The sequence below is a fragment of the Malaclemys terrapin genome, chromosome 6 (assembly GCF_027887155.1).
Source record: "Malaclemys terrapin pileata isolate rMalTer1 chromosome 6, rMalTer1.hap1, whole genome shotgun sequence".
NCBI classification, from domain to species: domain Eukaryota; kingdom Metazoa; phylum Chordata; order Testudines; family Emydidae; genus Malaclemys; species Malaclemys terrapin.
This window is the reverse complement of record NC_071510.1, coordinates 86,247,067-86,271,382: the sequence shown is the minus strand read 5'-3', so window position 1 is coordinate 86,271,382 and position 24,316 is coordinate 86,247,067. Positions and strand designations below refer to the sequence as shown.

Below are 24,316 nucleotides of genomic sequence, written 5' to 3'. Positions count from 1 at the left end.
GTTAACCTGAGTCTTGATGGGTGGAGCAATGTCCACAATGATCCTGTTGTATGTGCTTGCGTGACAACAGAAGAAGGGAATGTCTTCCTTACAGAAACAATTGATACATCAGGAAATGCACACACAGCAGAATGCTTACAAGACGTAGCAGTAAAAGCTGTAACAAACTGTGAAAAAAAAAAATCAAATGTCTAGTACGCAGCTTGGTCACAGACAATGCTGCAAATGTATCCAAGATGAGAAGAAAATTTAGAAGAGAGTAAACAGAGTCCCAAGCTAATAACATACTGTTGCAGTGCTCATTTGATGCACCTCCTAGCCAAAGACTTCAGTGTTCCAGAAATAAAGGCTAATGTTGTTGAAATTGCAAAATACTTCCATAAGAACTACTTTGCAGCAGCTGCTCTGAAAAAAGTCGGAGGAACCAAGCTAACTCTCCCACAAGACGTGCGATGGAACTCGGTAGTGGACTGTTTTGAGCACTATATCAAGAACTGGCCTAATCTGATGAATTTGTGAACAAAATCATGAAAAAATAGATAGCACTGTCAAAGTTCTCAACATTGGGCTTAAGAGAAATGTTGAACACAAGCTGAGTACCGTGAAGCCTATTTCGGTAGCCTTGAACAAAATGCAGGGAAATAGCTGTTTTATTGCTGATGCTGTTGAAATTTGGAAGGAACTGAGAGATCTTAAAAACAGAAATATGCAATGACAGAGTTAAATTACAAGCATTAAAAAAATGAATGGGACAAGCATTATTTCCATCTCATTTTCTTGCAGATATTCTCAATACTCGGTACCAGGGTCAAACCTTAACTGCCAAAGAAGAGGAGTTGGCTATGACATAGACATCCAGCAATCATCCCTCCATAATGCCAACTATAAAACTTCAGAGCTAAAGGTGAACCATTCAAGAAATATATGTTTGCTGATGATGTTTTAAAGAAAGCCACACCAGTGAACTGGTGGAAGTCACTTAAGCATTTGATTCAGAGACTGCTGAAGTGATAATCTCACTTTTAATGGCAGTAGCTTCTTCTGCTGGTGTAGAAAGAATATTTTCTTCTTTTAGATTAATTCATTACAAATTGAGAAATCGTTTGGGACCTGAAAAAGCAGGAAAGCTTGTTTTTCTTTTCCAGATTATGAACAAACAGGAAAATGAAGGTGAAGACGACTGAGTTAGCTGCAGAAGCCAATATTTTAAGTTTCTCATGTTGACCTGGCTGACATAGTCGATTTAAATTTTTTTAAAATATTTCATTTAACCATTTTAGTTAAAAACAATTTTAACAAAAACAAACTTGATTTTAAAAAACTTGAATGTTTAACTAAATTCAAAAATTCTTATGATTGTTTTGTTAAAATATTATATGTTTGCTGTTGAAGAAAAAAATCCAGAATATGTAACGTTGTTGTTTTAGTTAAATAAAACAATTTAAATGTCTGTCTGGTGATGTTCTCCTCCTAATACAGCACAGCAAGAAAATTCTCCAAATACTAATGATTAACCTGTTGAATTGGAGATAGTTCACCTCCCAGTGACTTCATAAATATCCGCTTCAGTTACCTTTGGTAAATGAAATAATCAAACAATCATTCATTTTCTGATATAGCTGTAAAACTAATCTGAAAAGTTTTCAAAATAAATCACTTTAAAAATGTATAGTGTGTACCTTCTAAAAATGAAACTTACAGCTATCTCGGAGTTGTGAAGAATATGTATTAAGTTTATAACCAACAAGAATGCACTTTTATGTAGAAATCAAGGATTAAATCGAGTCTTCCTGACTAGTGATTTAAATAATGATTTAAATCAATTTGATTTAAATCAAATCCTCCGTTTGTTTTTAGTGCAGTTACATAACAAAAAAATCTACCTTTGTAAATTGCACTTTCACGATAAAGAGATTGCACTACAGTACTTGCATGAGGTGAATTGAAAAATACTGTTTCTTTTTATCATTTTACAGTGCAAATATTTGTAATAAAATAATATAAAGTGAGCACTGTACATTTTGAATTTTGTGTTGTAACTGAAATTGATATATTTGAAAATGTAGAAAAACATCCAAAATATTAAATACATTTCAATTGGTATTCTATTGTTTAACGGTGCAACTAAAACTGCGATTAATCACAATTAATTTTTTTAATCACGATTAATTTTTTTGAGTTAATCGCATGAATGAACTGCGATTAATCGACAGTCCTAATAAACATAAACATAAATCACTGGAAGGCTCTACCGACTGACCCACATTTTACTAAAATTCAAATAATATATTTTACCAGGAGACAATGAACAGCAGTGTACTGAGAGCACAAAGATGCAAGATTATCTTACTTGATCCACTACCATGCAATTTGCATACACTTCATCACTTCCATTCAGCATGGTAGTAAGTGTGGCTGCAGCAAAGAAGGTAGGTGGATTTGGGGATTTCTTGAGGACATCAAGTGTAGAATGTCGTTGCTCTGGAATGAAATATGGGAAAATACAGAATTTATTTTTTCATACCACTTCCTTTTCTCTTCTCTATTCTGCCATAAAAATAGCTAAGCCTAGTCACTAAGCATCAAATTTTAAAGAGACTATTATTAGTTATGTCCAGAACTTTTAAGACTACATTTCTGCATTCATTCAAAAATCTGCATTTGTATGCAGAAGCTCTCTGCCAAACTACCTGATTTCACAACATTTGTCCAAAGGAAATTAGTGAGCAACAAATACAGCTGAGTGACATTTTTTGGCCAAAAACTTTTTTTTTCCTCCAAAAAATGAAGATTTAGCTTGACCAAAAAATTTTGTCAATTAAGCCAAACTGTTTCAGGTAAAAAAATTAAAATTTCCCCACAAATGTTGAAACGTTTCATTTTGACACTTCCCAAATGAAACATTTTGATTTTTCAGGCATGCTTCATGAAGGGACTTACATGCCATTGATAAAATGGAAGAGGAGGTGGAGCCTAGTGGATAGGGCATTCACCGGGAGCAGGGACACCTGGTTTCTATTCTCTGCTTCAATTAATATTTTATTATTTACACATATTGGAACAGCTTCAATAGGAGAAACAGAGAGACTCAGGCCAGAACAGCCAATAACCTGGTGGCTAGGGCATTCACTGGGGAATCAAATCCCTTCTTCAGAGCAGGGACTTAAAATTGGGTCTCCCATTTCCAAGGTGAGTGCCTTAGCCAATGGGCTATTAGGTAGAAGGAGGGCACCGCTACCCCCACCATCACCTCTGTTTTGTGAACGGTTCCTAAGCCCCTTGGTGAATCTAGTCCTTCTGTTCAAAATTTCCTTTGCTTTTATTAAAAAACAGTAAGAATGCCCAAAAATCAAAACAAAATATTTTGTTCAACCCAAAACAATTTTTTTTCAGAATTTTTGGCCAAAAATTCAGAAAAATGTTCAGTTTTGGGTTGATCCAAAATAATTTTTTTTTTCAATTTCTCAAAATTGCAACAAGCCAAAAAATCAGTTACTTGCACAGCTCTAGCAACACATTAATGTTCAATAAACTGCAAATGAGAATAGTAGTAGCTATCTACCTAGCTACCCAAGCATGGCTACCTAGCTACCCAAGCTATCTACCTAGCTACCCAAGTATGGCATGACCATCTTAAATCCTACAATTTTCAGATTTTGCTTATAGTAAAAATTATTACCACCATTTTACAGATGGAGAAACCAGACTATAGCAGCAGCCATGCTGGAGCCTGGGGAAAGGATTTCTTCGCTGGTTCCACACAGACTCCAGTATGCCGTCCAATCAGATATACAGTGTACTACCTTCCAGGATTTTCCTTATGTAGGACAGTAACTTCCTTTTTACATTTTTGCAGAAGGACATTTAAAGGCAGTTTATAAATATCACAGTAATGTGCTTTGTAATGAAATGACTGATGGCATTAATTACTGCATAGTTTCATTTATCTTTAAATACTCTATAGCGTCACACCTTTAGTGCTGTGGGTGCAATAGAAAGCCTTTCATTATTATTTTCATAACAATGAAATACAAATTGGAAGGACCTTGTACTCCAACCCAGCCTCCAAGACAAGATCCATATTTAGTTATCAGCATAATTCATTCATTGGTATAGGAATCTAGGTCTATGATAGATATTGTCCATGTCAACTTTAAACAAAAATGTGTATGTGCAAGAAGCATACTATGGAAGGTGATAAGTATGCAAAAAGCTGTGCAGAACTTAGCAATTTCTATTTCTGATCCATGGTTCAGAAAAAAAAACTGGGAAAAGTTTACATACCACAAAAACATATTTACTGGCTTGTCAAACTACCATCTTTCCCACATGATTTTAGAAACCAGTATCTGGACAAGCTGCTAGAAGCAGAAAACAAGGATTCATGCCATTTAAAAACAAGGATTCCTAGCCCTTGGATAGGATTGGTTTCTATTTTCAAACTGCATTAGGATTCTGTTCCTGATATACGGTGACAGAATTTGAAAGGTGTACAAGGTGAGATAAGATTTTGGGATTGGGATGGAATTTATGTAACTATGGTATATTATATAAGGTCTGAACTTCTCGTGTCAAAAGACATTACACATTTACATTCAAACAAAGCCTTCATTTTCTCAGATATTCTCTATCATTCTACCATGCTACTTTCAATATGGTAGAAAAAGATATCAATTATTTATTTGGCATATGGAATCCGGTTGAGCCAAGCCACAACGTTCTTATCCATGATATTCAAGGCACGAAGACCTCCAGGAAGTTGAGTCATTTTGGAGTCCTCAACAATGTGTCATGGTTTGTGGCTGCCCACACTGATATAGTGGACTATCTCTGAAACGCCACCAAAATTCTGCTGCAGCACAAATTCTATGTCCTGTACGAAACCAGTTCAGAAGGCTTCATTGCCTTTGCAGTAAATTAAACCCAGGTTGACGCTGAGTGGGGTCCAAGAGAAAATAATTATCTGTCACTTTCTCTGCAGACCATAAAGCTTGCCATCCATCCTCTACTGTAAATCCCTCACCCAGTAAACTTATCCACAACAGGCGCCGTGAGGGCAGAAGACCATGTGGTGCATTAAACAAGTTTTTAATTAATGGTAGATGTGGTACATCAAGCAATTTGGTCACAACCTTTGCTATGTTTTCCTCTCTGCAAACTCTGGGCAGAGCAATATTGCAGACAACCAGTAACCATGGTACAGCAATACATTTAAGTGTGCCCGAAATAATACGCATGGTGGAATTTAGTTGTAAATTGATCATCTTTGTGTGAGACGAGTGAGCCCATACTGGAGTGCACTACTCTGCCACTGAATAACAGAGCGCCAAGGCTGAAGTGCATAAAGTTTGGACATTGGCACCCCATGTCGTTCCGGCCAGTTTTCCGAGCTGGTTGTTGCGCGTTTTGACCTTAGTCGCTGTCTTTATAAGATTGTCACACTATGCGAGAGTTCTATCCAACGTGACGCCAAGATAGACTGGGTAGGAATCATGCTTTATTTGCTGACCATTGAGAACTACGTTCAGCTCTCTGCCCACTTGTGCATGATGCAAGTGGAAGACACTTTACACAGTCTTACTTCCACTTGCTAGCAAGGTGCCACCGATGACAATAATCGGTCATAACCACCATATTGGCATTCAGAACATTCTCAAGTATGTCAAAGGAGTGCAACTGAGTGCTGAGATATATACAAACTTGCGAGACCTGATATACGGTAGGTCATTTGAACAATGCTTATCAATAAAATGCAGTTAATAAGTGACCATTTCTCACCTGTTGTAATAAATCAGGACTTGGCCTGACAGTAAGACACTGCCAGTGAAGGCTGTGCATGTTTTTCTTTTGAAACTATAACAACTTCTTGATTTCATGATTAATTAATAAAAGGTTACTAAAAATACTGTACCTATGACACACATTTTTTACTTTAGTTTCTACCAAAATACCCACAGCTTTGGATGCTGCAGGATGCTGGTTCCATACCCTATTGTTTTATCCAAGAGAAAAACCTAGCTCAGCTATGGAAACATTTTCAGTGTGTTCTGCAGACACCTTGCTTTTCAAGCTGCTTATGAGGAGAGGGCTCATGCACAAATTCACCACTTAGCAGACCAATCTGCCTAATTAGATAGTACTAAATATTAGTCAAGTTGGTAAATGTAGCCTCATCTCAGCAGCTGATTGCTGAATTTGAAAGCTATCAGAGAGCAACAATGCACAAAGTGCCAGCCAGTTCAGTTTTAGGCAGGATGGGCAGTCATGGACTTGAAAGGTGACATTCCAAAAAAATATGTAAAATCAGGAGTTCCCTACTGAAATCAACGGCAATACACTGATGTAAAACTGACTGAGAGATACATCAGGCTCTTTAATTTTTAAAAAGTATAAACATTTTCAGTAAAGACAGGTTTGACCCAAGTTTGTCTGGCATCAAAAACTATACAGCAATTTCCTCTCAGTTCTATGGACTACAACCTATTTCCTGCAAAGCACAGGAGGAGGAGGAAACCAATAAAGATTTGCGGATATAGGTGGAAAAACAAAGAAAACAATGCAATTGCCTCTGGAAGATGCTGTATGGCCCTCAAAGCGCACAGAGACATGAGATAAGATGTGACGGCAATGACTGGAAATTACACTGGTCAAGGTCTGGGACGTGCTTTATTGAATCCAGGACCAGTGCCAAAATAGCAATGCTAGACCAAGGAATAATGCCCATCCCCCACAATCAACAGAAGAGGGATCCTGAATGGACCACAGGTGATGTACACAGTGCCTGAGAGGAGAGGGGGAGCAGCGAATGGAGGAGCATGTGTGTGGCTGGAGTGGGGGAGGGGTTGCTCCACCCCAAACAGCCTCCTTCCCATTGGCAGGGGATGGGGTAACAGGCTAGCCAATCAGCTCTCTCCCAGACTTTTCAAAAGCCTCTTGCTTCTGCTACCTACCCAGTAGTCCCTTCTCCTTAGCTGCAGTGTAGCTGCTGCAGTTTTTAGGATGCTACAGGTCTGACCAATTGCCTGTTTTGGGATCAAGAAGGAATTTTTCCTGTTGAACCAAATTGACAAGAGGTCTGATGGTTTTTTTTTCCCCCGCCTTCCTCAAAGCATCATAGTCAGGATACATCATCACAGTCAGGATACAGCATTCAAGACTTTAAAAGGTTCATATTAGGAAGGACTGCTTAGCTCATAGATTCATAAATTCTAGGACTGGAAGGGACCTCGAGAGGTCATCGAGTCCAGTCCCCTGCCCACATGGCAGGACCAAATACTGTCTAGACCATCCCTGATAGACATTTATCTAACCTACTCTTAAATATCTCCAGAGATGGAGATTCCACAACCTCCCTAGGCAATTTATTCCAGTGTTTAACCACCCTGACAGTTAGGAACTTTTTCCTAATGTCCAATCTAGACCTCCCTTGCTTTAGTTTAAACCCATTGCTTCTTGTTCTATCCTTAGAGGCTAAGGTGAACAAGTTTTCTCCCTCCTCCTTATGACACCCTTTTAAATACCTGAAAACTGCTATCATGTCCCCTATCAGTCTTCTCTTTTCCAAACTAAACAAACCCAATTCTTTCAGCCTTCCTTCATAGGTCATGTTCTCAAGACCTTTAATCATTCTTGTTGCTCTTCTCTGGACCCTTTCCAATTTCTCCACATCTTTTTTAAAATGAGGTGCCCAGAACTGGACACAATACTCCAGCTGAGGCCTAACCAGAGCAGAGTAGAGCGGAAGAATGACTTCTCGTGTCTTGCTCACAACACACCTGTTAATACATCCCAGAATCATGTTTGCTTTTTTTGCAACAGCATCACACTGTTGACTCATATTTAGCTTGTGGTCCACTATAACCCCTAGATCCCTTTCTGCCGTACTCCTTCCTAGACAGTCTCTTCCCATTCTGTATGTGTGAAACTGATTTTTTCTTCCTAAGAGGAGCACTTTGCATTTGTCTTTGTTAAACTTCATCCTGTTTAACTCAGACCATTTCTCCACTCTTCATCTCTACTTGTAGGCAGTGTTCCAGTGCAGATAAGGCTAAAAGGGACCATTGCCAAGAGGTAAATGAGACCCAGAATTGTCCTTTTACCTTTGGGAGAAAAAGTAGACCTGAAGTCTTTGCAGACTGAGGTCCTCCCTTTGGATCCTTTACTCCCCCTCCACTTGGAGGGATGGGATGTGGGGTGGACGTGGTGGGATGGAAAGGATTCAGAAGTGAACTAAATCCTAAGCATAGGCCAAGAGGTATTCCCTGGGTTATTGGTTATATGGTAGCAGCCCTGTAACTCATCAGGACGCAGTTAAATGCCTGGTATGTGAGAATGGGGGGCGGGGCACATAACACCCCTCTCCATTGTTAAATCAAGTTGTGGTCTGAACCTTAAACCCCATCCCACGTGTCTGTCATTGGTTCACCTGCATGTCCTGATCAAATACAGGTTTCAGATCATTGTGAAATCTCATCTCTCACAACCCAGGAGGATTGAAACAAAAATCTTCTTGCCACCTGGAAATTGAAAATTCCAATTTTTAAATGGTATACTATAAACTATTTGGTTTCTAGCCCTGACAGGTTTGTGGGATTTCAGACCACAAAACCACATCCTTTATATTACCGTTTTGCTTTTCCTTCCTGCTTGAATTCCAAAATGATATTCGTGACTGCCATCTTGAGAACTGTTGGAGCTATAAACCAATTCTTTATGCCTGACTAAAACCTGGAATCCCTGTTTTAAAACTGTATAAAGCATTGTTTTCTACAGAAGTTTGGCAGATATTTGGCAGTTAAAATCACATGGAAAATGTTGGTATTTGGCAAACCAGTAAATGGCAAGTGAATTTTTCAAGTGCTGGTTCTGAACCATGGATCAGAAAATAAAAATAACGAGCCCTGCACAGCTTCTTACATACTTATTACTTTCCACAATATGCTCCCCCTCTAGTACATATACATTTCGATTGCACTTGGCATGGGCAACACTCAGACAGTAGAGTGTATAGAGTTAATATACTGCTCTGAATAACAGTCTAGGTATCAGGCTTTTTTGAATCAATGTGCAAATCAGAGCCAATTCCTACTGAGATGGTTTACTCATGTAAGCAACAGTCCCCACTGCTGCAGTGCTGCAATCAAGTAACTGACCATGCTACAAGTTATGCATCCCAAGCCGAAGACAAATCCATGTTATATTTTTATTCATAGGGCACTTTTAATACCACATACAGTACTGCATGATTTTACTACTATATAAGGGAGTAATAATCTGGTGCAGAAACCTCCAACAAAGAGCTGCTGTGAATACACATGGGCATATTAAGATATATAATTCTTTGGGATATTTTCAGCCACTAAATCTTTATTTATAGCATTTTATTAGTTAATAGGGGTAATGTGTTTTGCTGGTGATGCTTCAGTTGGTTTATTTTTAAAGCTGCAGTCTCTGAATAGTCCAATGGGCTTTTAACTAAAAATTAAACCTCAGTGGATTATTTGGGCTTTCCAATATAATGCAAGCCTGCAGCTCTTACAAAAGCAGAACCTCCCACTGATTTCATACGTGCATGAAAAGACTACTAAGTCAGTCTAACTTCATAACAGGAAAAGTATTTCAAGACTTTGCTGAACTCATGTGAGAGCACTAATAATTATACATTGACCGCGCTAGTAACTTATTTCCTCTGGAAAGGTCAGGTCATTTTTTTTAGACTGTCAAAACCATAGCAAGCATACATGTTACGCACCAAATTCCTGCAGTCCCACCGACTGCTTTCTGCCTGACATGCAATCAGTTACAATTCAAATACTGCACTTGATCCTCATGTCAGAGAAATCAATAGCAAAACTCTTATTGATTCCGATGGAAGTAACTTCTGGCCCATTATATTACAAATCGGCTGCCAATATTAACATGCTGAAAGCCCTTACTTAGGTCACTGAAAAATTAGAAATGCCAACTAAAAAAGTAGTTTCAACAAAAATACCTCAATAATACCCATCTATCCTATCAGTTGCTATGATTGAAGACCCAAGATAAAATATCGTTAAAAGAAATGGGCCAAATTCGCAAAGCTGGTGCAAGGATGTGTAGAGTATAGTGAACCCTATGACAGATGGCATCTGCCTGTGATTGGCACCGTGGGTTCTACAGAATGGAGCTTTCATTGCCTCCAGTATGAATTCCGAAGGTGGAAGACTCTAAGAAGAGTCACACAACTGGTATCACTGTGGGTCATCCTACACACAAACACACTCCACTCCAACGCTGCCTGCTTTCAAGCTATGCAATTCTGTTGTAGTCCTCTTGCCCTGTAAATAACATTATGGCTTTTTTATGCGACCACAACCTGGTATCTCAGCACTGTTTCTGCCACCCCAGAGCTCCCCCCTCACCTTTAAGCCAACATACACTGGTGAAAACCCAGCAGTTGGTGTTTAGGGTGATGGTGAATATGCCCTAAAACGTTTATATGTCTGATAGACTGTTGTAAGGGGTTGTGATTTATTTACCCAGAAAAATCTGACAGATTCAAAACCTAGAGGTCATTAAGGCCCTCACTTTTTAATGCAATTTTCAAGCAGGGCTGGCTGCGTTGCTCTAAGTGACAAATCTCAGTACTATTACGCCATGTTCTGTAGCAAGACAATAGGCAAAGTTAGTATAAAAAAGCATGCCTGTCTCTATTAACAGAGATGTTGTAGCCATATCGTTAACAGGATATTAGAGAGACAAGGCGGGTGAGGTAATATCTTGTCTCCCTCACCTACAGAAGTTGGGCCAATAAAAGATATTAACTCACCCACCTTTTCTCTCTATTAACAGAGTATGTAGATCAACATCATTGACATGGTAAATGAAGATTTAAATGACAGCAAAGAACGTTATTGTTATTTAGATCCAAAAGCAAAAAAAAAAAAAAAATGTTGCTGGATGAGAGAAATAATAATGCCCAAAAGTTAAAAAAGTGTTAGTTGGAAACACAGTGCATCATCTAACTTTATTCTCCATCATGTTAAGTTGTCATCCTACCTGAGAATCGCACATTTCAGCAAGCAGGGACGCTAACAAAAATATGTTCATTTTTAACAACAGAGCTTCAAAATAGTATTAATTTCAAATATGTTTTGTGTTGGCACAAGAAATCATATAGCCTTGAATGACCTACTTTACAGAATGGTGAGTACATAACAACACTGAAGATTTTTTTCCACTCAAGTCAAAGCTCATGTCAAGAAGTTTTAAAAGAGCATGCGTAGTGAGAGAGAACTGAAATACATCAATGTGCCCAGACTGGGAGCCAGGAAAAAAAATGACTAATTCCTTTCTCTGGATACAATAAATAGCTTTCAGACAGCTCACCAGAATTACCTCCAGCAATCTGAATATGGATTAATGTATAACTTGAGGTATTACAGCTATGGAACAAGGAAGGAAAAATCAGACAATTAAACACATTGGTCAACCTTTTCAAACCTGGGTGCTTAAGCATTTCAATCCAGATTTGGACCCAGATTTCCAATAGTACTCAGCTCCCCAAATGAAGTGAGATTTTTCAAAGGAGCTCAGCTCCCACACTGGCACCCAAATGAAGTGGTCAGCTCTTGAAAATCTGTCCCTCACACCCTAATTCAGCAAGGTGCTTATGCTTCTGTCTAACTTTAAGCACATGAGGAGTCTAAGGGGCCAGACTGACTTCAATGCAACTATTTGCCTGCTTAAAGTTAGACATGTGCTTAAGGAGCTTGCAAAGTAGGGGCCTCAGTGACTAACTTTAGGCACCCATGGGCAGGGCCGGCTCTATGCACCAGCAAAGCAAGCAGGTGCTTGGAGCGGCACATTTGCAGGGGCGGCATTCGGGCCATCCTTTTTTGTTTGTTTGGGGGCCAGCCCTGCGGGCGCTCACCCAGGTAGACGCTGTCCCGGCCCCCAAGCTGACGCCGAAGTCCAGGTGGAAGAGCTGCAGAGGGTGGCCAAAGCTGGCCCCGAAACTCGGGTCCAGCAGTGTGTTGTGCGCGGGAGGTGCCCTGGGGCCACTGTGGTTCGTGCTGCCGGGCCTGGGTGGGCCATCTGGCAGGCTTCGACACGTGGAGCATGGGACACTTGGGCTGGAGGCCGCCAAGGGGCTGCGGCAGGGCGGCCAGGAGCAGCAGCGGGGCCATAGAGGGTGCCCGGGGCAGGGCCCACGTCCCACTCTCCAGGGCTTCGTTCCCCGCCGGCCACTCTCTCTGAGGCTGCCCTGCCCCAGCTCCTCAGCCTCCTGCCGGGGCGGTCCCCCGGCTCTGCCCTCCCAATTCCCGGCCGGTCCTGTAGGCAGGAATCCCGGCTGGAGGGACCGTGGGCCGAGGCGCGGCCTGGGAGCCCCGCTGCTTATCCCAACCCTGCCAGTGCCAGACCGGCTGGAGGTGAGGGGGGAGCGGGCGGAGTCAGGACCCCCTGGGTGCTGGGAAGGAGTTGGGTGGATGCGGCCTCCGCCCTGCTAGTGTCATGAGCAGGATGCTGATGACCCGCCCTGGGAGCAAGTCACCAGTGACCCAGGGCTGGGGCAGCAGGAGGGTGCAGGTGGGGGGAGGGGAGCCCAGGGCTGGGGCAGCAGGGGGTGCAGGTGTAGGGGGGTGAGAGCCCAAAGCTGGGGCAGCAGGGGGGTGCGGGTGGGGGGGGAGGGCATTGGTGGGGAGCAGCCAAAAATTTTTTTGCTTGGGGCGGCAAAAAACCTAGAGCCAGCCCTGCCGATGGGTGAAAATCTTGATCATAATTTTCAACATGCTTATTTCATGAGAGACATGTAGTTCAGCAGGGTTGAGCTTGGAAAATAAGCAGAACCAAATTTACGTAACTTGTTCAGGGCAATTTCCTATTACTAAAACGAGTTAGCTGTAAAGTAGCTGTAGCACACTTGAGAGGCCTCAGCGGTTCCTACTACTGATGTCTCACCATGCCTGCTGTGTGCCTATGATTTATGGTTTGCTGGTTGTGGTAGCAGCAATTAGTAATTCTCTTTAACGGCCAGAAGAAAAATTGCTGAAAGTGTATCTGATCACACTAAGCTGTCTGTAGGAAAGCATGGGTTGTTGTTGTTTTTTTTTTTTGATATTTTGTATCCCTTATAAATCACCACAAAGCCAGATGGAAACTATCTTCAAGTTACAGAATGATGTCTCTGCAATTTCCAGAAAAAATGTCCACAGCTTTAATTCCAACCATTTGTGTTTCTGTTTACTTTGTTATTCAATGTGAGAGGAATTAAACACATTGTGCAAGAGGGGAAGCGCAAGGCTCTTTGTACCACTTAAGCTCCATAAACACATAAGGATTGAGGTGAGGCACTATTGGGATTGCAGGTGGGCAGGGATGTCAGCACACCACCTATGTACCAAGGAAAGGGTCTCTGTACTGGAACCACTTGGTTTGGCCTAGGAGGACACAATGGAGGCTGACCAGAGGTGAATAGGGAGGAGACATGAACCAGTAGCCTTCTGTAGAAGTGGCCTGTCCTGGTTTGGATTTCCCTTCCCCAATCTCCCTGAGTACTTGGCATTTATGCAGGTGGAATACATTTCACACTATAAAGTAGTGTATTCTTGCTATAGCAACCTCCACAGATATGACCTAGTCTGCATTTGATAGACAGATGTACTGGTATACTATTAACATTAATGAGATAAAAAACACCTATGGAGGAGAGAAGATAGTTATAACATATATAACATCACAGGTGTATCCAGTGCTGTGCAGCAGGTAAAATGTGATGCATAAATACAGCAACAGAATCCCAAACATTTTACTGTCTGATGGCAAAAGTTGATAAAATACAGAACGATTATAAAACCATGATAGAGTGTGGGCTTACAGCTTGACACTTCATAGATAAAGTGGGTCTTCATGAGCTATTGAACAGAGACTATACCTCCATGATACTTCAAAAACTCATTTCACCTTCTTGACAGAATTCATACATACCTACACATGACAAAAACCTACATTCTTGGAAAGGAATAAAAGTAGCAAACTAAAAAGGCTTCTCCTCCCCTCCCCCCACCCATTTAAATGTTCATTTTATAAACATTTTTGAGCTCTAAACAAACTTGGGGCCAGATTCTCAGCTGGTGTACATCAGCCTAGTTCCACTGATTTTAATTAAGCTAAACTGATTCACAGCAGCTGAGGTTGTGGACCTTATTTTTCTTGTTTATTTTTTCTTTCCTAAAAAACTGAAAAACAACTTCATGAAAGGAAAGGATAAAGATTACACGTTTCCCTTTGGTGTAATCATTTTTACTGTTTCTCACAGAATGAAGTAAAAGTTAGCTATCCCCAGTAAAATTTTCAATGATAACCTTCTGTGTTATAAAGCTACTACCTTCCAACTACAATTTCTTTTTAGGAAATTATGCGCTCTACACCACCACCTTGCTACAATGATATTCATAACGCTTATCTCCCAAAGCCTTCTCTGCAAAGAGGAAAGAGGATATCTAATTAAACAAGGATTCATGCAAGTCAAAGCAAAGATGACCTGTCATCTATTATTCTATGGACAGAAAAGGATTTTCCTCCGTCCTCTGATTTTTGCCTATAACTAAATATTTCCCTACTAGCTGTTAACCACTGCTACACAGTTAAGTTACAAATCACCTCTAAAATCAAAACAGGACTTTACGCAGGTCTTATATGTACAGAGAATCTGCTTATAATAGTTGTTGCAGTACTGTTTTGTAAATCTTTAGTATGTCAGAACAGCTCAGAGTCAAAGAACTCTTGTAACCCGAAGAAAAATTCACTGCATATAAAGAAATATAAACAAGACAGAAAATCACAGTGTGTAATTTGGATAAAACTCTTTTTTCTTACTAAACAAACTGAGTGTCTCTGATTTCAAAAAGACAAGTTACATTGAGGGTGAAAAAAAGCTAGAAAATCTGTTCATTCCAGAAGGCTTTTTACATCTACTTGCACATGATCAGCAAGAAGACAATGAAAAGGAGGTAGAACTATTAAGGAACGGGTTTAAAAGAAGACAACTTTTTCTACCTTGCTTGGTTCCCCTTCTTCGAATCCTCATTTTAGGTAAGGAAGGCCAAGAATAATTAAAAGGTGAATCGGAATCTGAGTCCATTCTTTTTACAAAATAAACAGATCAGACAGCAGATACTCAAAGCTGCACTTAGTTGTATTCAAAAGCAAGTCAAGTCTAAGAGTGATGTAAAATAAAGGAATGGACAAGGCAGGATCAAATTGCCTTCTAAACGCAGGGGAGGGAGAAGCTGTAAATGTTTGCTCTCTTCAGGCGTCCAGGCACGGAGACAGATCAGGCTGTAAATATGAAGGCAGACCCAAGGAGGTTAAAATATGAGAACTCAGAGTAGTGCTGCCACATCATGGTCCACAGCTATTTGAAAGGTCATTGTGTGCCAATGAATCATTAACCCACCTTTTCATTTTGATGTAAATGAAAACAATAGGAGTTAAGTTTGGAATGAGAAAATGTGTCTCAAAAGTAAACAACCCTACTACAATACATTTTTTAAAAAAATGCAAAACCTTGTTTCTGTGTTATAATTTTTAATAAAAGGATTGCATGTAAAGCTATGCTAAAAGTTGGAGCTTTAGAAGCAGAAGATTAAGAAATCTAGAGAAGTAAGCTAATAACATTAAGTAATCAATCTGGGGAGTATATATTTCTCCAGAGCAATAGTTCCCCATCAGTCTCAGCAGACCTTCAGATCTTGCAGCTGAAAAAAAAACACCAATAACCCACTCAATAGGCTGCAGCTCCCATCTTTCCAAATCTAAACGAGCTAGAAGCCTAAATGTTATAAAGGAAGATTATACAGACATTAGGGGAGCTCTCTTTCCAATAATATTTAGTCTGAATAGCATTTTCTCCTTCGTACTGTCACCAAGTTAGACAATGAATCATAAGGATTTTGTAAGGCTGGCACCTTTACAGCACTGGTCTAACCTCATAGCAATGCACAATAGAGCTAGTGACTAATTTACAACAAATCCTCCATTCTTATACAGTCTCCCTGAACAACTCGTAGGCAATTAGTATTCAGCAGGAACTCATTATCCCCTCCTCCCCCAACATCTTTACACTACACAAACAACATTTTATAAACAGGCTCAAATGTGGCTGTACAAGAGCCAACACAAAAATGACATGTCCACTGTTTGCTAACTGAACTCCATTAAACATTTCTTTTAGTTACCCCACAATGTATGTGTTCTTGTATTCCACATAAAGGAGAAGAGTGAATATGTGATGCAGTTTAAATGTCAGGTTTGGAAGATGATGACATTTGAGCTTGTTAACATTCCTCACTTCACTTCAATTATTTTTCGGACTGCTGAGGTCTGCAGGACTACTTCTGTATTATGTTTCAAGTGATTCCCCAATCTACATTTTTGTAGTAGATAATGATACATTTGTTGGAAGAAAATAATTCAATTGAAAAGCAATTCACAAGTGCGATTATACAAACATCTATCAAATTTTCATGGATGAAAATAGCAACAGCATACAAGCACTAAATAAAGTGCTTGATTTATGCAAAATGTAATTTAGTGGGTCATCATTCTTTCTTTGCCTTAACTAAATTTCTGATTACTTTTATTAGGCCAGAGAAGAACACTTTCCTCAAAGGCGACAAGTGTTGGATTTTTACTTTAATATTAAATACCACTACACACATTTTGTTTGAATCATATGTATTATTAATGACTCCAGTGAATTAGAACAGGCCGTGGATGACCTCAGAAGGGTTACTCTGATTTAAATGGATGGTGCAGGCATCCGTTTTGGAATACCTAGACCTCCTGGAATGGCAGGTTCATATTGCATTGATAAATCCCATAGATATACAAGAACATGGGAACTGCCATAGCATTTCACCAGGGATCCATCTAGGGTACTATCCTGTCCCCAACAGTGGCCACTACCAGTTCCTTCAGAAACAGGGAGAAGAAACCACAAAATGGACATTTATGTGCTCATTAGTCCACAGAAAACATTTTTTTTTTCCTAACCACAGGCAGTTAGTGGTTGGCTTTTGCCCAGAAGCAAGAGGATTCACTCCTTATATATAATTATCCAGTCTCATGTAACTGTGGAAGTTCTCATTATCCATACAAATATCTAACCCTTGACCTCAGTGATCATAGAACATCAGAGTTGGAAGGGACCTCAGGAGATCATCTAGTCCAACCCTCTGCTCAAAGCAGGACCAATCCCCAGACAGATTTTTGCCCCAGATCCGTAGGTGGCTCCCTCAAGGATTGAACTTGCAACCCTGGGTTTAGCAGGCCAATGCTCAAACCACAGAGCTATCCCTCCCCCCAATACCCAGTGGCAGTGAGTTTCATGGGTGAAATGCAGATTAATGGGCACCAGGGGAAGTATTTCCTTTCATCAGTTTTAAATTTGTTTCCTTTCAATTTCACCAAATGTCCCTTTGTTCTTTCTATGATAAAGGGTAAATAACGAGAGGGCTTGATTTCCCTTCTTTACGCCATTCATTATTTTGCATACTTCTATAATGTCTCATTGTTCATTTTCTCTCCAAATTAAAGTCTTCACATTTTTAGTCTATACTATTATAAAAGGCCATGCATTTATTTGTTTTTATCAGCCTCCTCTGAACTCCTTCTACTCTGCTATGTTTCTTCTGAGAATGGGTGACTGGCACCCAGAGGTGAAAGTAAGCCAGTATAGTCTGGTACGGCATACTGGGAAGAGCCAGTATGCCATACCGGACCGGCTTCCCCAAGCAGCAATTTAAAGGGCCAGGGGCTCCTGGCAGTGGCTGGAGCCCCAGGCCCTTTAAATTGCCGCCAGAGCCCCACTGACGGAGCCCCTGGGGTAGCCGGAGCCCCGGGCCCTTTAAATCACCACCTGAGCCCCACTGCCGGAGCCCTGGAGTAGCGACGGCGGGGCTCCAGTGGTGATTTAAAGGGCCAGGGCTCCCAGCCACCGCTACCACAGCGGAGCCCCTGGCCCTTTAAATCTCCACCAGAGCCCCAAGCCCCAGGGTAGCGGCAGCAGCCGGGAGCCCCCGAGGCTCTGTTGGAGATTTAAAGGGCTGGGGTCTCTGCTGTGGTTGCGGCGGCCGGGAGCCCCTGGCCCTTTAAATCACTGCCTGGGGAAGCCGGCTACCGCCGCTATCCCGAGGGCTCCGGCAGCAGGGCTCGGGCGGCGATTTAAAGGGCCTGGGGCTCCGCTGCAGTAGCGGCGGCTGGAGTCCTGGGCCCTTTAAATGGCCCCCGAGCCCCAGGGCTCCCAGCCTCCTCCGCAGCTGGTAGTTCGGGGGTGATTTAAAGAGCCTGGGGCCAGGGCCGGCTCCAGCATTTCTGCCGCCCCAAGAAAAAAAAAAAAGCCGCGATCGGCGGCAGCTGTTCAGTGGCAGGTCCTTCGCTCCCAGAGGGAGTGAGGGACCTGCCGCCCCCGAATTGCCGCAGGTGCCGCCCCTCTCCCTTGGCCGCCCCAAGCACCTGCTTGTTAAGCTGGTGCCTGGAGCCGGCCCTGCCTGGGGCTCCTAGCTGCCACTACCGCAGCCAGAGCCCCGGGCCCTTTAAATCGAGATTTAAAGGGCCCGGGGCTCTAAAGGCCCTGCCTTTTCTGGTTGAGGCCATGCCCCTTCCGGTTGAGGCCCCTGCCCCGCTGGCTCAGGACTCCGGCATACCGGTAAGTCCTTAAGTTACTTTCAGTCCTGCTGGCACCAAACACAACTGTCAAAGTGAGGGCATACAATTGATATATTTAACAGCATTAAATTACTACATGTTTCATGCTCACATTTTGTTTATTTTTCTGCACACTGAATAGATGTTTCCACCAAGCTGTTCACAGTGAAACCCAGATCTTTGTCCTAAATCATTAGAGTTAATTTAAAACACAGGAATGTGTATGAGTAGTTCAAATCATTCCTTTCAATGTGCTTTAATTACCTTGCATTTGCCAGCATTGATTTTCCTCTGCCATCCCAATGCCCATTCACCTAGTTTTGTTAGGTATCTTTGAAGTTCCTCACAGTCTTCTCTAGTCTTCACTAAGATAAATACTTTTGTGTCATCTATAAATTTTGCTTCCTCTTGTTCACCTCCTTCTCAGGATCATTTATAAATATATGACAAGTACTAATTTCATAAAGTTTCAAATTCTTACATGATACAAATATTCTTTGCAGACATTACAGCCTATTGTCTATTGTTTGAATAGTCTCTAAACTTGCAGTAATAGGGGAAGGAAGTTCAGGAATGTAACCAGTCTTCTTAGCTTACACATGGTGTACTGAAGTCACCAATGGCATTTTTAGAAGCAGCTGTTTTATCTACAATGCCAATTCTCAAACTTCAGGGGACACCCTGATCAGGGAGGAGTAGAAAAGCAGGAGGATTCTCTCCCCTCTGGTTTACAATCACTACGAGAAGACTTTTAAATGGACTGCATGTCTGAAACCCATCTCCCTGACTGACAGCATAGCCAAGAAGAGAGAGAAATCCACTGAGTCAAATATCACTTCCCCACAAATGGCAAACGTGGCATGGAAGATGGAGCAGACACTTCAACAGGGAATGACCCAACCAACACTGCTGAAGATGGGGTCCACATCATAATCTCTGATTATGCATGACAGGAGCTTCCCAAGCCACAGCTCTCTGCACCGCACGCTCCACACAAAGATTGGCATATTGTTTCATTCTGAAAAAACAGAGACAGCTGCAATTCTCCCCATCTTCACCTTGTCCAGGAGGCAGTAGAGCCTGCAGTTACCCGCATCTATACTGCAGCCTCAGAGGGAAATTAGAGGTGAGAGGACTGGATATGGCATAGGGAGTTATGGTGCACAAGTGGTGAGGTCCTCATCTACATGTGCTCTTCAGAGAGCTCTGCAATCTCTAGGTGTGCATGGCTTTCCCCAACCTGACGCTATTTGGTTTTGCACAGTAGGCCAAATGCTCCTGATTAGCAACTATGCCTGGATAATGCCCGCAAATGATAATTTAAATTACTGCAGGTAAGTTATGTTTTAACAATAATTTCAAAATTCCACAAGTGTTATTTGACAAAATGCTATCAGCCAGAGCCACCCACTAAATCTACCTCTAATCTACTGCTACTCCCAGCTGCTTAGAACAAAGGCATTTATTATTCTGTATGCTGCGGGACAGGAGAATTACCACAGTAGAACTACCAGTTTTCCTCACAATTATTCATCACATTTTTACCACTTGCTCTGCTCCTGGCAATACCTGTGTTCTTCTGACGGACATTTACATTAAAGCAGTTTTTGTTTTTACAGACCTACTAGAAAAATACCACAAAACCTGGAGTTTAAAAAAAAAAAAAAAAAAAAGTACTCATGGTTTCAGCCTATAGATTTATAATTGAGTCCATCATCTGAGTAAATTGGTGTGAATGTGGTCCCTTCTTCACACTGCTTTCCACTCTTTTTCTCCTTATCATTGAGAACAGGTGTATTTAATATGCTGGGGAAACAAAGAGATCAATAAAATATATACTTGCATTGGTAGAAGATTACTTACCATATGTATGAATTTGATACATAGTCCAAAAGACAAAGTAAACATTACAGATTTATTAATAGATTTTAAGGCCAGAAGAGAGACCACTAGATCATCTAACCAAACCATTTGTATAACACACGCCATAAAACTCATGTATAACCAACTGCTGCCCTCTCTACCACAATACTTAATGTGCTATTCTTCTAAATAATGTCAAGATTTTTTTTTAATTATGATGTATAATTAATTATTTCAGTCTAGAGAACCCTCTCTTTTGGCTGATTTATCTCCTGTTTTGTCTAGAGGTGGGTGGATATTGAATAACTGATCTGCTTGAGCACCTATGTGTACAGTCACTGCCCACAGGCAGCCTGTAAGCTGAACTCCATGGTGGAGTATCCAGAAAGGTGAGCTGGGTCTTCAACAACTGATGATGTTACCCAGAATACAACAGACTGGGACTGCACCAAGTACTATCTCATCAGCATTCAGAACCAGCACCTCTGTCACTGCATGACAGAAAAACAAAAATGCCCACTTAAGGGCTGGTCTACACTACAAAGTGAGGTCAGCTTAACTGCATCGCTCAGGGCTGTGAAAAATGTCATGCCCTGTGCAACATAGTTAAGCCAACCTAAGCCCCAGTGTAGACACTGCCAGGTCAACTGAAGAATTCTTCCATCAACCTAGCTACCGCCTCTCAGAGAGGTGGATTTACCACAGCGACAGAAGACCCCCTTCCATTACTACAGTAAGTGTTCACACTAGAGTGCTGCAACTGTGCCACTGTAGCATTTCTAGTGTAAACATAACCTAAGAAAAATGAAAGACAGTGCAGTGAAAAGAAAAGCAATAAGGAACCTCCTGAGTATCCTATGGACTGTCTGATACAAACACACATACCCCTCTTTTCAAAAACCAACATTTGTAAAGAGCTGCATTCGATAGTCTTGTTTCTCTCACAAAATTTAAGAGCAGTTTAACCTTAGCAAGAACTGAAATTAAGAACAATAGCTTTTCATAAGTGTATGGCAGTGCTCCAAAATTGTAGATGACTATCTATGTGATTAGGATGAAGAAAAGCAGTGCTGCAGTCAACTGACCACCATATACAATGAGGGGCAGATCCTCAGCTGGTGTGACTTGTCATAGCTCCAAAGAAATCATGATAAATCACACCAGCTCAGGATCTGCCCCTCAATTTACTGCAACAATTTTGTGAGCTCACAGCTCTTCTTGGCTCCAGAGCCTTTAGTTTGTAAGACAGCTGTGACAGGAGCCTAGGACTAGTCTTTACTTTCTGGCCCTGTTTACCTCACATTGGTCAAGGCAACAACACATTAATACCTCTCAGGTGACAGGGGTCGGGATCCACTGACTCCTGTGGCTACTGTTAAAACAAATCCAACAAAATATATACACTGATATAATTTGCCTAAATACCCTTCTTGTTTAGGGTCAATTCACATCAAACCCATAGTAGGATATAATAATAATATAAGGAGTTATACCTATCTCATAGAGCTGGAAGGGACCTTGAAGGTTAACAAGTCTGGTCCCCTGCCTTCACTAGCAGGACCAAGTATTGTCCCTGACATTCCCTCCCCCGATCCCTAAATGATCCACTCAAGGATTGAACTCGGAACCCTGGGTTTAGCAGGCTAATGCTCAAACCACTGGGCTATCCCTCCCCCCATATACTTAGTTGAGGTTCATTGTAAGCTATGGACAGAAAGCTATTAGCTGTTTGTCCCTGATTCTGACAAAAAAGGTCCCTTGATCTTGCAAAAGCTTGAGTATAAAGGGCTACGGTCAATTATAAAAATGAAAACAAAACAAAGCAAAGCAAAAAAGCCTCCTTCCAACTCCTGCAGTGAAGGCCTATGCAAGGCCCCAAAATCTCCAACAACATTTAGAGCTTGCACAGCTTTGCATGAAAGCTAAATGGAGCTTTAATTGGCTCTGGTCCTTACAGAAGTTTAGCTAATGGGCTTGCAATAGAAAGCAAGTCTATGCTTACATTGACAACCTGCAGCACTGTAAATAAGATTACTGCATAACAATTTCATTAGGATTTTTTGTGTTTTATCGGGAGATTTCAAGGGCAGGGGTGTCAAAGAGAAAGAAAGACGAGGTATGTCTCCACATATGGAATTCCAAGATTCTAACTCTGTTCCATAAACATTATTTCTGGAATATAATTCATACTTTGATGGCTAATTTCACATTTTATGGATCCCAAGTTGTTTATTTACATTAGTGTGAAATGGAGACCAATAAGGCAGAAGACAGGCAAAGAAGCTGATTTAAACGTCAGAACAACAGGATCTTCCTTTCTGAAGAATTATTTCATCAAGCAAATTTTGGGGAGGATTTTAGACAGGGGAGGAAGACATGTTCTGGGAGGCCAGATAGCATGGGTTTGCAACTCATTCATTCTGGAAAGGGTTGCAAGTGCTTTGGAGGATAGGATTAAAATTCAAAATGATCTGGACAAACTGGAGAAATGGTCTGAAGCAAATCGGATGAATTTCAATAAGGACAAATGCAAAGTACTTCATTTAGGAAGGAACAATCAGTTGCACACATACAAAATGGGAAATGACTGCTAAGGAAGGAGTACTGTGGAAAGGGATCTGGGAGTCATAGTGGACCATAAGCTAAATATGAATCAACGGTGTAACGTTGCAAAAAAAGTGAACATCATTCTGGGATGTATTAGGAGGAGTGTTGGTAAGCAAGACACAAGAAGTAATTCTTCCACTCTACTCCGCACTGATTAGGCCTCAACTGGAGTATTGTGTCCAGTTCTGGGCACCACATTTCAGGAAAAATGTGGACAAATTGGAGAAAGTCCAGAGAAGAGCAACAAAAATGATTAAAGATCTAGAAAACATGACCTATGAGGGAATATTGAAAAAATTGAGTTTGTTTAGTCTGAAAAAGAGAAGATTGAGAGGGGACATGATAACAGTTTTCAAGTATAAAAAAGGTTATTATAAGGAGGAGTGAGAAAAATTGTTTCTTCTTAACCTCTGAGGATAGGACAAGAAGCAATGGGCTTCAATTGCAGCAAGAGAGGGTTAGGATGGACATTAGGAAAAACTTCCTGCCAGGGTGGTTAAGCACTGGAATAAATTGCCTAGGGAGGTTGTGGAATTTCCATCATTGGAGAGTTTTAAGAGCAAGGTAGACAAACAAAATCCCTATCAGGGATGGTCTAGATCATCTAGAACTGGGTCGGAGAATGGAAGGAACTGGGTCGCAGTGGCTCTGGTCAGCACCACCGACCTGTCCATTAAAAGTCCCGTCAGTGGTGCTGCCTGGCTAAGGTAAGTGGCTGTGCCCAGGAAGCAGCCAGCAGCAGGTCCAACTTCTAGGTGGGGGGGGGGCCACGGGGCTCCGTGTATTGCCCCCGCCCCGGGCACTGGCCAATGGGAGCTGGGGGGGCAATGGATGCGGGCAAGAGCCACACGGAGCCGCTTGTGCGCCTGCGCCTAGAAGCTGCTGCTGGCCGCTTCTGGACTGCAGTGCGGTCCGCAGTGCCAGGAGTGGCTGGAAGCCTGCCTCTGCACCCCCATTGCGCCACTGACTGGGAGCTGCCCTAGGTAAGCCAATGCCCAAACCCCGCACCCCAACCCCCTTCCTGAGTCCTCCCCAACCCCGGAGCCCTCTCCTGCACCCGAAACCCTTCATCCCAGGCTCCATCCCAGAGCCTGCACCCACAGCCCTGACCCCCTCCTGCACCCCAACCTCCTTCCCCAACCCAGAGCCCCCTCACACA

The 24,316-nt window shown here is 41.7% G+C and overlaps 1 protein-coding gene across 8 annotated transcripts in view; it reads right to left on the bottom strand.

The window, feature by feature from the left end:
• ARHGEF28 (Rho guanine nucleotide exchange factor 28) overlaps nucleotides 1-24,316 on the bottom strand; it is a 190,044-nt gene that overhangs the window by 70,304 nt on the left and 95,424 nt on the right. For 6 of the 8 annotated variants that reach the window (XM_054031958.1, XM_054031956.1, XM_054031953.1 and 3 more), the window contains one exon: nucleotides 2,351-2,481. In XM_054031958.1, the coding sequence (XP_053887933.1) occupies nucleotides 2,351-2,481 (131 nt within the window). Of the gene's footprint in view, nucleotides 1-2,350; nucleotides 2,482-15,036; nucleotides 15,211-24,316 lie in introns of those variants that run through there. The other 2 variants (XM_054031959.1, XM_054031961.1) reach the window with 2 other exon arrangements.